The sequence below is a fragment of the Arabidopsis thaliana genome, chromosome 4 (assembly GCF_000001735.4).
Source record: "Arabidopsis thaliana chromosome 4, partial sequence".
Taxonomy (NCBI): domain Eukaryota; kingdom Viridiplantae; phylum Streptophyta; class Magnoliopsida; order Brassicales; family Brassicaceae; genus Arabidopsis; species Arabidopsis thaliana.
The window spans coordinates 7820655-7836507 of NC_003075.7; the positions used below are offsets into that span (position 1 = coordinate 7820655).

The window sequence follows — 15853 nt, forward strand, 5'->3', positions numbered from 1 at the left end:
ATGATAAAATATCACTAGATAATGATATTTATAAGTCTATATGAAAACCATATAATTTTGATCATTAAGATTATGGTTATTAATTCCAACGAGATATTGTATTTGATTGAAAATCATCTCCTGAAGAAGATGTTTCCGAGGGGGAGATTGAATGATATGCGTGGATGTACCATTTTTCCTTATCATAGTTTTTATCCCACATGATTTTTCTATGACAAAGTTTTTAACGAGACATTAAAGAACACGCAAATAATACACTTGATGAATATTAAGAAATTCTACCAATCATCCAAATGAATATTATACACTAATGATATTTAGAGAAATAAATAAGATGGTCAAGATGAATCATCTAAAAGATTCATGAGCAGAAGAATGGCGTTGTACTTTATCCAGAAATTTGTTCAAGAGAAGATTTGGCAGACTTATTCTCAAATACTGTTTATTCTCTGCCACATCTTCTAATCATGTAGAGATTTTACCAATTCATGAAGCTAGCCGCAAGTGTGTATGGCTAAGATCCATAGTTCACCATATACAAGAAGACTGTGGTATATATGCAGGGAAAAAGACTCCAACAATTATGTACGAAGACAATGCAGCATGCATCGCACAACTCAAAGACGGATACATCAAAGGCGATAGAACAAAGCACATCCTACCAAAATTCTTCTACACACACGATCTACAAAAGAGCGGCGATATACGAGTTCTACAGATCCGTTCGAATGATAATCTGGCTGACTTATTCACCAAGGCGCTACCTACTGCTACTTTCAAGAAGTTAGTCTATCGTATCAGATTACGCCGTCTCAAAGATCTCGACGAATATACTCATAAGGGGGAGTAATTGTATGTTGCACTCTTTTTCCCTTAACCATGGTTTTTCCCATTGGATTTTCCTGGTAAGGTTTTTAATGAGGCAGCATTTCAAATACTTTACGAGTTATGATATTATAATGGTCATCAGGGGGAGTGTTATGAATAAAGATGGATGCCCATTATAAGGCCCATCATCTAAGCCCATCATCTAGATGTTTCTAGGGTTTTACCCTTTCCTTGTACTCCTATATAAAGAACCCTTTATCTCATTGGAATAACACACTCATTTCCTCTATCTCTTTCTCTGTTTATAACAAAATCAAACATATTTTTAAACTAATAATTCTATTTCTGATAGATTTCCCCAATCACACTTTTTGGCAAGTATAATTTTTCAGTTTTCTAATTTGTTATTTGCAGGGAATGATGCTTTTTACTTTTCTCTTTTGTTGATCTCTGATGCTTCTTTCTCGATGAATCTTCATCAAACCATGATGTTTTGCTATTTTCCAAGACAGAGTTAGTGATACCATTGTAGCCGTTTCTTGACCATAAATTGAACATGCTCAAGTAATCAACTTCCTCTTGAATGAATGTGTAGCAAGCTGTTCCAATTCTTGATGATAGTTCAGATGATCGTCAAAACTAATTGTTGTTACCATTTGACAAAGAACATGAAACATTACATCAGAACTGAAAAAAAAACAACTTCTTACAAAAAAAGAAATTTTTTTTTTAACCAAAACTATACAATGATTTGAGATTTCGTGTTTACTTGATTTAGAGTTAAGCGAACAACTATCCTATGTCTTCTCTTTGATAATCGATCTGCCATTTGTTTTGGATTTTACGTAGTGCCTTTGCGATCAATTTTTTCAAATCACTCCTATTAGGCTTCTTCGTCTATGTGTCATGAAGACTCTTTCATAGAAGTCAAAACTGATTTCTCTAGTTTATTAACATTTTTGTTGTAATAGCTATTGAATCCACCAACTTAGTAACTTTCCTCTTAGTAAGCTTATTTGTGAAGACTAGTGTCAACGTCATAGAAAATTTCACCTAACAAATTTAAGAAAAAGAAAAAAAACGTAAGCAAATAAAGAAATCAATAAATCTTTTACCCAATAATAGAAAAGACAATTGTTGGAAACTAGAGTTTCAAAAGACTGACATACCATAGTAGTTGAGTCCATTTTTTCGATTGTTTTCGTTTATCTCTTTGCCGGTGAATTTTCTTCGACAAAGTGATTACCTGTTTCAAAACAATTACTGTTCACATAAGCTTTTACAGGTTTTTGTTTGATTAGAGAAATGTTTATCCACTTGATTAAGGAGAATTTGGTCCTCCTTTTATTTTTCTCTCTCTCATTTTATAAAATCCAAAATCTCAATGGTATTAATTAATTTTTTTCCGAAATATGGTTATGCATTTAATTGTTTCAAATTTAAGTATCAACATTCTTTTTTATCTTCTCTCTTTCGTTTCATTTATTTTCTTAAAACAATTAAGCCTAATTTACCCTGAGTTTCTTGCAAAATTTAAAAAACTAATTTTCCTAATTTATTTATAAAATTCAAATAGAAATAAAAAAAATCTTAAATCCTCGAAATGAGTTAGAGGCTTTCACAAAATCTAACAAACGAGCTGCTTAGGTTTAAGTGATAAAAAACGAGCTGCTAGGGTTACTCTACTTAATTGTTTCTAAAATAATTAATTTATGATCTCTGAATTCTGTAGATCATAATAAAAATTAAAAAATAACATTTAAAACGTAATCTATAAAAATACTTTTTTAAAGAGATGAAGTTGTTGCTTCTACAAATAAGGAAACTATGGAAAGTAGAGGAGGTTGTTCCTAAAAATAAAGAAGACTAATTATTATTTATCCGTACTTTTCATCTCAAATTATCCGTCTTACGATTTGCACAATAGTTTTATTGAGATGAATAATTGAAAAATATTAAGTTAAAAAAAGTAGTTGTATAACGTTCAACTCATTCCTATCCGAAATAGTAAATGAATCAGTTGAACAATTTTTTTTATCATTTGTTAGAAAATATATATGAATCCCTAATCATTTTTTCTTAGTGTTACTACTTGATTACTTATAATTGATTTTGAGAATTATGAGAATTTAAAGATCAAGAGAGTTCACTTTTTAGATGTTGATGATAGATTGTGAATAATCATCGGCATATTTTGTGACCCAAATTGCCTTATAATAAAAGAAATAGGAATCTTTGATCAGTTTTTTCTTTACTTAACCTTTTATCAATTTCAGGCAAATATAGAAATCTTTGAATCAATCAGAATCTGTCATCTTAATAAAAAATATATTTAATTAGAAAAATCTAATTTGCCACCAAAATGAGATTACATATAGGTTTGTGTTTATAAGAGAAGATTTAGGATTTAGATTTTATAATTAAGTGAGGTTAAATATTCATTAGGGTTTATAAACATGTTTAGATATTACAATGAAACGAGGTTAAATATTGGTTTAAGTTTATAAATGGGTTTATATTTTACAATGGTTGAATAGAAGAGTTCACCTCTACGATTGAACGCAAATGTTTTTCATCAAAATATATGGTGTAATTTCATCTAATACCAATTTAGAAAGAGAGAGTCATAGAGTACGAGACATTTGTTTTACTTGATTAGTACGAGACAAACCCAAGAACAAAACAGTACAAACAAAACAAACAGCTTTTAAGTTTTGTATCCTATTACCCCCAAAAACACACACTCCCAAATGTTCAAAGATACCCAAAAACTCGAAATGGGAGGAGTGGGGTCTCTTAAACCTTAGCTTCTGCACACTTCCTTTCCTTCATTCTTCATGTCACCAACTAGCAAAACAAAACAAAACAAAACAGCAAACGATTCAGTCTCAGCTTGTGCTTATTACAATCTGCAAGAACCCAATATATATCTAATTCAAATTACCAAAATAGGACCCCTAACATCTATCTTATTAAACATTGATACCATAATACAACTTGTAAACAAGTCACAAGCCTATGCAAGACAGATTTGCAATCATTTCCTGCTAGTGCATTTCCCAAAGTTAACTAACATGATACTAAAGGGTTATACTGTGAAACTTATTAACCATTCACTTAGAATTTACCTGGAAAATATGGCCAAGAACCACGATTTTAACGGTTGAATTTTAATTACAAATGGCAAGCTTGGCGTTCCAATCATCAACTACTCCGTAATCAAGGCTGAGCTCAGTCATGGGAGGGATGTTTTCAGCAGCGAAAAGCATGACTCTAGGGAACATGAGACTGTTGTGATCATGGAGTACAAACTGGACAATGACATTCGGATCAGTACTGTGGCTTATGTAACAAGCAACATTCCTCATCTTGGACACATCCATTGCGAAATCAACCGGAGGAATATCAGGATAAGAAGGCCGCTCGAAATCAGCAAGGACCTGAGACAGATCTCCCCAATCTTCCCATCTCGCAGAAGAGAAACGAGCAGGATATACCAATGTATCACCGTTCATGGTCAGAATGTTGGCTTGTTCCCTTGTCAAAGCAACCCCAGCATACTCACAAATAAAAGCACCAGCATGTAATACATCCAAAGACCGAACTCCCCAACCCGTTTCCAGTGACCTAAACACTTCTAGCCTATTCCTCAAACCCTTTTGAGTCACACGGTTTCGACAGCTTGGAGGGCACTGACACGCTGATCCACATTCATGTATCAACGGTTTCTGTCTTATTAGCGTCCCATTATAATCATAAGCAATCTCACCTGAATTCTTGGCTTCACAAAGGCAGCCACTGCCACAACCATTGACACAGTCACATCCACTTGCATTACCACTTTGCTGAACAAATAAGCCAGGAGGAAACGAAGTTTGCGCAAGATACTCATAATACAAAGGTTCTTGATCGCTGTCAATGTCGTTAAACAAATAGACAGGAACATTCTCCTTCCCATTCGAGATATCGAAATTGATGTAACCTCTCGGTCTCACAGACAATGGATTAGTCTTAAGAGTCCTAGCAAACTTCAACACCGAACTACCCATCTCAGCCTGTCCTTCAATCCTCTCCAACCGATATTTAAACACACCGAAACCAGACTTCCCAACATCAAACCAAGAATCAACAATCCTAAACAACCCATCATAAACATAAACTCTACTAGAAACCTCATTCTCATACTTCAACCCTCTAATAACTCTCACTTCAATCCCATAATACATACTCCGTTCCATCGCAAGGTTTCCACCTTCCAGCCTCTGATGTTCAGCTTGCCTTCCAAGCCTATCTTGTCCACCCTGACCTGTATACATAATCACATCTCCTTGATCATCATCATCCTCATACCCACCAGAAACAATCACACTAGTAGCTATTGGCTCCCCATTAGAACTAAGACTCCCTGTAAGAAAATCGATCCCAGATTGAGGGTGTCCATGTAAGCCCATGACACATAACTCAAACCTAAAGAAGAAGATATCCCCAACTTGAACACCGGGAATCGAACCGACGATTCGTTTATCACGATTCATCCACAACATACAATCTCTCATCATTGAACCAGCTTTACCAGCTTTACCATCAGCTCTAGCTCTTCTTCCACCAACCCCATTACGTTTAGCTTCTTCCATCATCAAAAACATCCTAAGAGAATCATAAATCATTCTCGTCTTCCTCACATGTTCACGAAACTGTCTCTCACTTTCAGGTCCAACATCAGTGATCCTCACTAGCTCCGACGAACGTGGCTGCGGTCTAGGTCGTTGAGTAGCAACCGACGGTGAAGAGTCACTGGTTGAGTAAGGATTCGGTTCCGGTTCCGGATTCTCCTCAACCGGTACGATTGCTCCGGTTAAGGAATCAAGAACCGCAACATCATCGTGACGTTGAAGCCGTTGAGCGAAAGCAGACCGGGCTGACTCGGCGACGGTGTTGTAATCTGAGGAAAAGTCTGTGGCTTCGTTGAAATCGGAGACGGCTGATGAAATTAGGGCTTGTGGGTTTGTGTTTGGAAGTTGAAAGGCCAAGTTTTGGGTTGATTCAGTGACTGGTTCAAGCTTTGGGATCAGTGAAGGTGACGGATTTAGAGACGGATCAAGAGGAATGTGAGAAGAACCCATTTTTTGCAACGAGAAGCGAAATGGGTTTGACGAGTTTATCAGAGAAATCGAAGAAATGGGTTTTGTTTGGAGAACACCTTTCAAGCTAAATCCATGGCGGAGAAGAAGCTCTTACACAAATATTTTCCTACAGAATCTAATGTGTTTTTTCTTTAGATTTGCTTTTAATATAAAGTTGTGATATTGAGAAATTATGATACGATTATTCCAAAAAAAAATAGCCGGAAAAAAAATGAAAAATTTCATACCTTTTATGTGTTGAAATCTAAATTTGAAGATCTCTTTAGGATGAAAAAGAGCTCTCTTGGTACTCAAATTTCTGGGTAAAAATGGTGGTGTGTTTGATTTGGTGTATAAGGCCAGACCAAACACACCACACCCGTTTATTTTGGTTTGTAGCGATGACGTGTCGTAACACGTTCAGGATAAATATTATAAAATATTTTTATTAGAAAAGATTGCAGTATAGAGATTATTAAAAAAAAATTAATAAATTTAGGAAACATAATTTTTTTAATATATTTAGTAAAATTATAATTTTATAATATGGAAATAAGGTTTTCCAAATATCTAAGTTTTTTATTTTTTTAAAATTTGAATAAAAATTTCTTTCTATATATTATATAATTTCTTTCTATTTTTTAAACTTGAATAATTTTTCTTGATATCTAATATCTTTCTGTATTTTAACTTTGAATAAATTTCTTTTGGTATATTCTGGATATCGGATTTTTTTCTATTTATTGAACCTTGAATAACTTTTTTTTAATATCTAATTTCTTTTTTTTTTGAAACAATAAAATATCTTTATATCGTAAGTGTGTCGCAACACATTCAGGATAAATATTACGAAAGTATTTATTAGAAAAAGTCGTGATATAGAAATTGTAAAAAAAGGAGAAAATTTTAGGAAAGTAGGCATAAATAATCAATAAAAATATTTTAATTCACAAACTAATCTAACAAAAATATGGTGTGTAACTTTTATAAGAATGTCCATTTTATCTTTTTATACATATCATTTACATACACACTTCCTTTCTTCATATCCTTTTTAACTTAATATTTTCATCTTCATCTTTATCTTGAAACGATAACGTGCATAGACATTTTTTCATAAAATAATTAAGAAACAATAGTCAGGTTTTTGCTATATGCAGAGTAATGGGCGGGAGACTTTGCGTCCACAATTTTATAGAAGACATTTGAGTAAGAAGATCAACATCGTGCATTTGTGCTACCACACATTTTTTTTTCTTTTCTTTATAAATTTAAAATTTATTCACAAAAAAAAGACGGTTTTACAATAAATGCATCGTTTAGCCAAAAAATTTAAAAACTGAACAAGTACAAACTGAATAGAAGATCTAACGACAATGAGTGCTAAACCAATATCGTAGCCCGCTCTTGTAGATGGGTGAACCTGAAGTAGCCAAAGTACTCAACCGATTCCGCATATTCTTATCGATCATTTTGGCAAGAGAAGGAGCTGGAATGGGTGACTCGCCATGCCTTCTCCCATTTCTCTCTTTCCAAAGACTGTGAGTAGTGAGCTGAAACACATATCGGAAAACAAACATGTGAATTTGCGTCAAGGCCGAACTTGTAGATAGATCAACAAGAGAGTCCCAACGAGTCGTATAACGTGAACCCAACATATCCCTCGTAAGAGCTGACCAAGCATGAGAGGAGTAAGAGCAAGAGAAAAAAAAGATGATCCCTTGTTTCTACTTCCGTTTGACAGAGCACACAACCCCCTGTAAGCGTCGCCATTCCACTTTAATAATCTGTCCCCCGTAGCTAGACGGTTTCGAATGGCTAACCAAAACATGAATGAGAGTTTAGGAAGTGGAGTTTTGAAACCATACTCCCTTGAACCATTCACACGTTGGAGTGGACTCACGAATCTCATACCAAGTGTCCCGAGAGAAGAACTTATGCTTGAAGGAACCGTTGCAGCATTTCCAGAGAGGAATGTCACATGTTGGGTCATGACGTTGTCGGAGAGCATCAATTTCGTCTTCGATAGAGTTTAGAGTGGCCGTACGGTGTCTTCGACGCACATGAGACCGGAGAACATCAGCAACAGACCAAGATGAAGAGATACCCATATCAATACAACCTCGGGCTCCCAATACCTCATATAAAGACCCAAGAGAACACCAATTGTCATACCAAAAAGAAGTACCTAAACCCGAGTGAACTTCCATTTTAAAAAGGTTTTTGGCTTTATCTCTATACTTCAAGATCTTCTGCCACATCCAAGAACCCAACGTACTTCTCCCCCGAGGTGACCAGAACGATCTACCATGAAGCAGATTTAAACGGATCCAATTAGCCCAAAGCGAGTCTTTAGCTGAACAAATTCTCCAAATAAGCTTCATAATGCACACATTTCCATCGAGCTCCGGATTATCTCACCGCATTAAATGACCATAGTGATGTTTTCTGCTACGATATTATGTGTCATGATATATTTTTAACATATACAAGTTTCTAGATGCTTTCTTATATACAAGTTTGCTACTTCTCCATTGACTTACGATCTTATGGTATGAAGCGCAAATTCTCTTTTATCTTTTCATTTTTTAAAATTAATTTTTCAACTTTTCCTTTTTTTTTTCTTTTACCACTACCACAATTATTTCTACACCACCATATTGTCATCACCATCCCTGTTGCAACTGCCCAACTACCACCACAGCCACCATCACCATCGTCACAACCATCGTAGCTGGCCAACCGCAACCACAACCACAACCACCACCTGGCTGTTACCACCACGACCACTGCAACCATAACAACCATCACCACTACCACGTCATTACCATCACCATGATCGCAACCTCCGCGCGCAACCAGTACCTCCATCATCATTACCACTACTACTACAATCAAGACCACCACCAAATCATCATGAAAAAAGATTTTAACATGGAAAGAACCCTTTTACTTATCATAATTTTTTTTCTTGTTTATATATGCTTTAAAATCCAAATCATGATACAAGTAGAAAAAAATATAAATCCTTTTTTTAGAAGTATTATGAACTTCATTTTTTTGAACACAAAAATGTAAGGTAAATAAATAAAAAATTAATGAAGAAAAACCTCACACATGTCAATATTATTTTTTCTTTCTTGGCATATACACCAACAAAGGGGAAAGTAGAATTTTCACACCTCCATTCGGTCTTACGTGTGAAGTTGACCAGCATCGACTCCTTCATATGCATATGTGTCCAGTAAGAAAGTATGTATGTGCAAAGTTCGTTACTTTTGTTGTATAATTTTTGTGGGTGACTAACAATAATTTGGTTACGACGCTTCTATTAGTGAAATAACTTCAACCCTAATTTGGGGAAAGAGTTGATATCTAGACTCATAAGTAATGACGAAAACGGAAAAATAGTTAGTGGTTTTTTTTTTTGACAACGGAACCAATTGGTAACAAATGTTATTTTTGGTTATAGAGATTTTTGTTGTAAAGACTTTAACTGTTGAAACTTTGGCTGTAAAGATTTTAACTGTAAAATATAAGTTTAATCTACAGATACATTTTTGCAGTTATTTTGTGAAATAAATCCTGAAGTTGGAACTTATTTACAATGGCTGCCACTGGATTTTAATTCTTTGTTTTTTTTTTAATTGATGGTTTAAATTTTTTTACGGCAATTAATTGTGTAACAAACCAAAAAGATTCGAAATATATGGAAATCACTTATGTCACGCAAAACATAATAAATTATGTTCTCCTTATCTCACCTACAATATTCACTAAATCTTAAAACAACTAAAATTTAAACTATTTGAATTATTTGTATTAAATTTCGACAATTAATTAAAACAAACATTGTGAAACAAACCAAAATATATTTACGATCCCATAAAATAAGCAAACCCCAATTATATGTGCACCTAAACACATTCCTTATCTTGGTTTGAATATGCCATAGAATTAAAAGTCCATCACTTTTTCGGCATAAAATCACAATCACAACTAATTCCACAACTAATATTTAAACTTATAAAAAAATAAAATATCATGAGACGAAAAATATAGCGGGACGGGTTTGGATTAATATGATATATAGCAAGACAGGTTTGAATTGATATAACATAGGTTAAAGATTTATTTTATTATTTTATCATCACTAATTTTTCTAGTTACACATTAATATAAAATTATATAACTTTAATACTAAACTAAAACCATAAAATTAAATTTAATATTATTATATATAAAAATAAACTATTTGCCTCGTGGTGTACCACGGGTTAAATCCTAGTTGGTATATATTATGGCAGTAAAATTGTAGTTTCAAATAATATAAATTATACCGGAAATTAATTCGGATGATGATATAACGAAGAATTTATATATAAATATTAGATTTTGTTATCAAATTTCTACATCTTATCATTAAATTTTAATATATATTTTTTTCTTATATAGAAAAATAGATATTAAAATAACAAGAAAATAATCATCATGACTATTTTTCATTAAGAACAATTCTTCGACCACACCATCCTAACTTAATAGATTACATGTTATAGTTAACAATTGTTTTTGTACGATAAAGCTTTTGGTTTTCATTTCTTAGCGAATCTTAAACATTAGAAATGTTACGGACAACAGATAAATTTACTGACGCTCTTATACATCTACGTACTATGAATGCGACATAGTCTTTCAATGACATCTTGTTGCGCGATCTTAGTCTAACTATTGACAAATGAATTTAAGAAAAGTAAGTCACGCTATTATTTCTCTTTGATTTGGGTTTTTCTATTATCACAATGGAGAGAGTATGAAAGGTTTTAAAATTACATTTTAAGAAAGTTATTTTTTGTTATTCATCTAATAATAATAAGAATGTAAGTAATTTCCAACATCAGTAGATTATATTAACTAACTTTAATTGTGCAACCGTGTGGAAACTCATGATGAATCGACCCCAATGTCCAAACTCTTCACCATCTTACCTACTCATCCGTCCAAAAGCTCCTCAACTTTTTTTGTGGTTTAGTCAAAGTCCAAAAGGTAGCTGGAGATGGATTGGTCACGACTGACGAGTGCTCAACAGCCATATTCGGTTTGGTATCAATAACTTTGATGATGATGTCCAAAAGAAACTATGATTTAGATATGGAGTTTACGCCACTTTCATTTTAAACAAAAATACAAATTTTAAAAGACAATTCCCTCTCTTGCAAATAAAAGTTGTTTACAATTATAGTAAGCATAATGTCGCTCCAAAAGAGAAATATAGTTTTGGTCCTGTCTCGTCCAGGAATTTGTATTATGGTCAGTAGAGCTACAACATATAGCTCCCCAATTTAGAGATATTTAAATTGCTTAACATTTGAACTTTTGGTGTAAATATTCTAAAATACGTCTTCGGCTGATAATGTAGTTTTTATTTCCGGAAGAATTTATGATGACGTTTTAAGTGGACATAAAGATTGTGATCTTATGTTAGAGACATAAATCAAATCAACATAAGCGTAGGCCGGTGATGCAAAAGTAAATGCTAGTTTAGATGGATAATGATTCTGCACACTCATACTTTATATATATCTTAGTTCTATTAACTTTCAGCCTAATTTTCTTTTAATTTAGAACTTTTGTTTTGACCAGATTATGCTTATTGGATTTTTTTTCCTTATTGATTCTGTTTTTTTTTTTTTTTGTCTAAAACAAACCTAAAAGAGATGTGAAAGAAGATGAGGTCATTTCCAACAAAATTTCCTATGATTAAAGTAAATAACCCAACTGGAAAATCGACGATTTCTAGAGAATTATGTGGAGAACCCGACGAGTTTGGTATTAGAGTTATGTCTCCTATGTGGAGAATCTGCTGAAACAAAAGATCATATATTCTTTGTTTGTCCATATACTTCCCCTAAATGGTCCGACCTCACACCTAACCTACTTGAATCGGGTTTATCACCTAATAGGAACGACATTTTTCATCACCTTTATTCTTTCCATCTTTACCATTTTGACGCTGTCCTATTCTGTCTTGTGTTCCAAGACACCATCTACCAGTTTGGCAAGAAATATACTGACATCGGCATGAACATGACCGTTACTCCATCTGATTTTCTAATTCGTAACATTGACAAGGCGGTTGGTAACCACCTTTGTTCCTTCCGTTACACTATAGCAAGTGCGGTTACCTTACGATTTTGTTACATTTATGTTACATGTTAGTCAAAAAACAAATTCTTACTTATTGTAGATAACTCTTTTTTCGGTTGTTTATGTGCTCGTTCAACTGTCATATGATAGTGTAGTGTGCTTAATTCATTTTTCTAGAGAAAACCAAGAAAGAATAAATAAACTAGAGTTAACAAACAGCAATTCCCTAAATACATGGACGCGATCGATACTCACAATTATATCATATTCCTTTCCGCTATATAGATTAACCACAGACACAGTCACAGTCACATAAAACAATTTCCCCCCTAAACGACGTTATCCGTATCTAAGATAGATTTACTAGAATACAAATTTTTAATAATAATGCGTTTAACTCGACCAACTTGTAAGATTCGTATGCTAAGCATTATCTTGAATGGTTGTTTAAAGAAGGAAAACAGTAACAAATTAACTAAATATTATAATATCATTAATGATGTCTCTTTTTGAATTTGGCCTACGGCCCAACAGAGATACATGCATAACAGAAGAAGTGGCGAAAAAAGGTTTTGAAAACGAAATGTGTGGAACATATTCAGCTATATATAGGTATCTAAGTTAGGTCTATATTTACTATATATATAATATATCTTCCACTTAGAAAGAAACCGTAGACTCATAAACATTTAATTAGCTTACTGTGAATGCAACGGGCTACATCTAGATATATCTACCTATGTTTGTTTTACTTGCATTTCACATGTTTCGTTTTAGATAATCAAATTTTCTTTTGTTTTATAGCGAGTTATTTTTTCTTATATTTTGAAGAAAAAATCTATAAAACAATTTGTTTGGTAAAAATCCCACCAGATTCACCACATCCTTTAGATTTCTATATCTAACGAGTTCATTGTTTTTCCAAAGAACTTGTAACCACAAAGAAATGTACATTGATGACAAAATAATCATAGATCTATAACGAACTTTTGAAACTACCATACTTTGAACTTTCATAGCTTAATGATATTACAAATCGAATGCATGAAACTAATTAATTTATATTTAACGGCCGCAATATGAGTTCTACAATGGTATCTGATTCCTGTTTTATTTTGACTCGTCATCACATATTATATTCTTGTTTTCATACATTATTATTTATTCTTTTAGCTGAAAAGTTTCTTGAAGTGATATTATATATGTTTGATCAAGTAGTTTATTTAATTGTAAAAGATAATGTATTCTTTTTATGATCTTTATTCATGTATATCTTTTGTGTTATGGAGATAAGTAAAAGCTAAACTCGAATAAGAAACGACAAATGTGCATCTTCAAATTTTCTTTTCTTTTTTCTCAAATGGAAATGTACTAAGTAATGTGGCAGTCTTAGTCTTTTTTTTTTTTTTTTTTTTTTTTGTGTCTTATTCTTAGTCTTGTTTGGGCAATGGTTTGTGTTCTAGACAGACACTTGGACTGTTCCATTTTGAGACTGATTGCTCCAAAATCTTTAAGATAACAAAGCATCTAGAGAACTGCCTGATTTTTCCATGCCATTAGATGACGTTTTTTTATTATAAGTTAGAAATAGATTTCTTAGGTTTGGTGTATATCTCACATACTATATAGTTCAATAAACTTTTCATATGAATTGATCAAGGAAATATCAAGTTGTGTTGATCAAAAATATCAATAAAAAAGATCAAGAAAATGTTGTCATAACCACGTGGTAATGGTCTGTTATTTTTATTGTATTCATCAATGAAAAAGATCAACCCTATGGTTAGCACAGTAAGACTAGTACGCTACAATCATAATTAGTAATAAGGATATGCATAACATTAGTCCAAACTTCAAGCGTTAATATTATGTTATCATAAAAGTCTCTTGTTCCGATTACGCTGCATCTAACTAACCTTGTTTTGGTGTTGCTAAAGAGAGAAAAATTAGCAAATGTAGTCAAGGTCAACCTACAAGAAAAGGCTATGGATATGTTCCAGCTATAGCCAACCACATATATGGTTTATGCAAATCATTGTAATCCTATGGTGGGAAATAAACACGCTTATTAGCTGATCAATAAAATAATAGAGATTAGAAAAAGAGTAAAGAAGTGATAATAAAAGTGAAAAAAGTTTTATATTGGCTTTAAACCGGGCATGAAAGTTACAGTCCAGTTCTATGGATCCTCGGGTCAAAGTTTTGCAGTTCAAGATGTTTGGTGTTTGCACTACAAATAAAATAAGAGATCATCACTTATCTTACCTAATCACTACCATGGTTATTCATTTGTAATATATAAAAAAAAAAACTTTTTGCAATTGTATTTCATATGTTTCACTTTTAAAATATGTATAGAAACTTATATATTAAACAGAAATTATAACATACACCGGATCAAGCAGATAGATTTTCCTAATGATAGGAGAAATTTAGGATAAGATAGTAAAACCGAATGTCTTTCTTTTTTCTCTTTCAGAACTTTTAAAACTCTCCACCAATGTTGAGTTATATGTCTTATTTCTCTCATTTTCTTGTCTATCAGATACACGTAATTCAAAATTTAGACGTTTGGTGAAAAGTGAAAGATCTCTCATATATTGAGTGGCAACAATGTTTATGATATCATCAAACTTTTTGATAACAATACAGGAAACGTTTTCAGAAAAAACAAAAAACCCTGCTATCAAACTTGGACTTTTGGACTTCGGTTTAGATGTGTAATTTGCGGTTCGCTTGCGGAAAAATGTTTCCTAACCGACGGTACTGTCCTGTATCTTCGACGACCGTGTATACTCGGTACTAAAAGAAGAAAGGAAACCGGCGTTATGATACTCGGTACTAGTTAGTGATAATAGTGCTACAATCTTACAAAACTATCCACTGGTAAAGAGAATAATATAGGCCACCTGTCTTGTGGTGACGTTAAAAGGCCGTAAACTGTTTCAAACAAGTACATAATTTATTGCTAAAGTCCTGACGTGGAATCCAACGAACATAATTAAAAGAAAAAAAAGACTTAAGATCGATAGCATGTCTAAATTTCCTGAACACTTGGACGTATGTTACTGGTCTAGTTTAATATGTATTACTCCACCACCACCAATTGTTGTTAATTTTTTATTATGTTTTTAACCATTATAATTAAGGGGGCTACATATAGATATAGGCCTCTTTGAACCCATAGATACTGTACGTGTCACATATCTAAGTTCAACTTTTTTTTTGTGAATCTCTCTGTTGCGCAAAAAGAGTTTTGGATTTGATGCTTTAGAAATCGTTACCCAATGCCTTTAAACATTTCATTTTTAACCCCTACAATACCCTTTTTAGAAACCAATGAGACCCTTTTTCATTTAAAATTTATATTCATATGACACAAAACATTTTCTTTCTTCTAAGAATATGACAGCAAATATTACCTATTTATTTGTTCTGTCGTATATATGTATTGATTAAACAACTTAAATTTATAGGCTGATATGATCTAGTAGCCTCTTTTATCCACATAGACTGTATACCCTTAATATGTTATAGGTTTTTCATCCTTGAAGTGGGGTTCTTTTGATACGATGATATGCTTAAAAACATAGACTATATATCTATCTATATATATCAAATAAGAATAATATTTTCATACAAAATATAATATCATTTTCTTTTGATCTCCCTCACCATCTCTCTTAACATAAAAACAAAACAAAAAAGATAGTGAGGGAGAAAAGTGGTGGACCCAAGAAAGCTTTGTCAGTGCA

At 32.9% G+C, this 15853-nt stretch overlaps 1 protein-coding gene, 1 long non-coding RNA gene and 2 pseudogenes across 5 annotated transcripts; 2 read left to right on the forward strand and 2 right to left on the reverse strand.

Moving 5' to 3' along the window:
- Nucleotides 1-375: 375 nt before the first annotated feature.
- AT4G13455 lies at nucleotides 376-1002 on the forward strand (annotated as a pseudogene; the record flags this gene model as incomplete). Its single annotated transcript has 1 exon — nucleotides 376-1002.
- A 2237-nt stretch (nucleotides 1003-3239) lies between these two features.
- On the reverse strand, nucleotides 3240-6350 carry SUVH9 (SU(VAR)3-9 homolog 9). Of its 2 annotated transcripts, NM_117420.3 has the most exons (3): nucleotides 6200-6343; nucleotides 3957-6087; nucleotides 3240-3675 (listed from the first exon to the last, which is right to left on the reverse strand). In NM_117420.3, the coding sequence occupies exon 2, from the start codon at nucleotides 5949-5951 to the stop codon at nucleotides 3999-4001; it is 1953 nt and encodes a 650-aa protein (NP_193082.1). In that variant the 5' UTR covers nucleotides 5952-6087; nucleotides 6200-6343; the 3' UTR covers nucleotides 3240-3675; nucleotides 3957-3998. The 2 variants fall into 2 exon arrangements, with proteins under 2 accessions (NP_193082.1, NP_001031625.1); NM_001036548.2 differs by having other exon boundaries at nucleotides 3307-3675; nucleotides 3957-6350.
- A 968-nt stretch (nucleotides 6351-7318) lies between these two features.
- On the reverse strand, nucleotides 7319-8828 carry AT4G13470 (annotated as a pseudogene; the record flags this gene model as incomplete). The annotated part of the gene is made up of 3 exons: nucleotides 7319-7623; nucleotides 7855-8139; nucleotides 8648-8828.
- Nucleotides 8829-10913: 2085 nt separating this feature from the next.
- On the forward strand, nucleotides 10914-11246 carry AT4G06070. The gene has a single exon (NR_141958.1). It is a non-coding gene; the product is annotated as an other RNA (long non-coding RNA).
- The last annotated feature ends 4607 nt before the right edge of the window (nucleotides 11247-15853 follow it).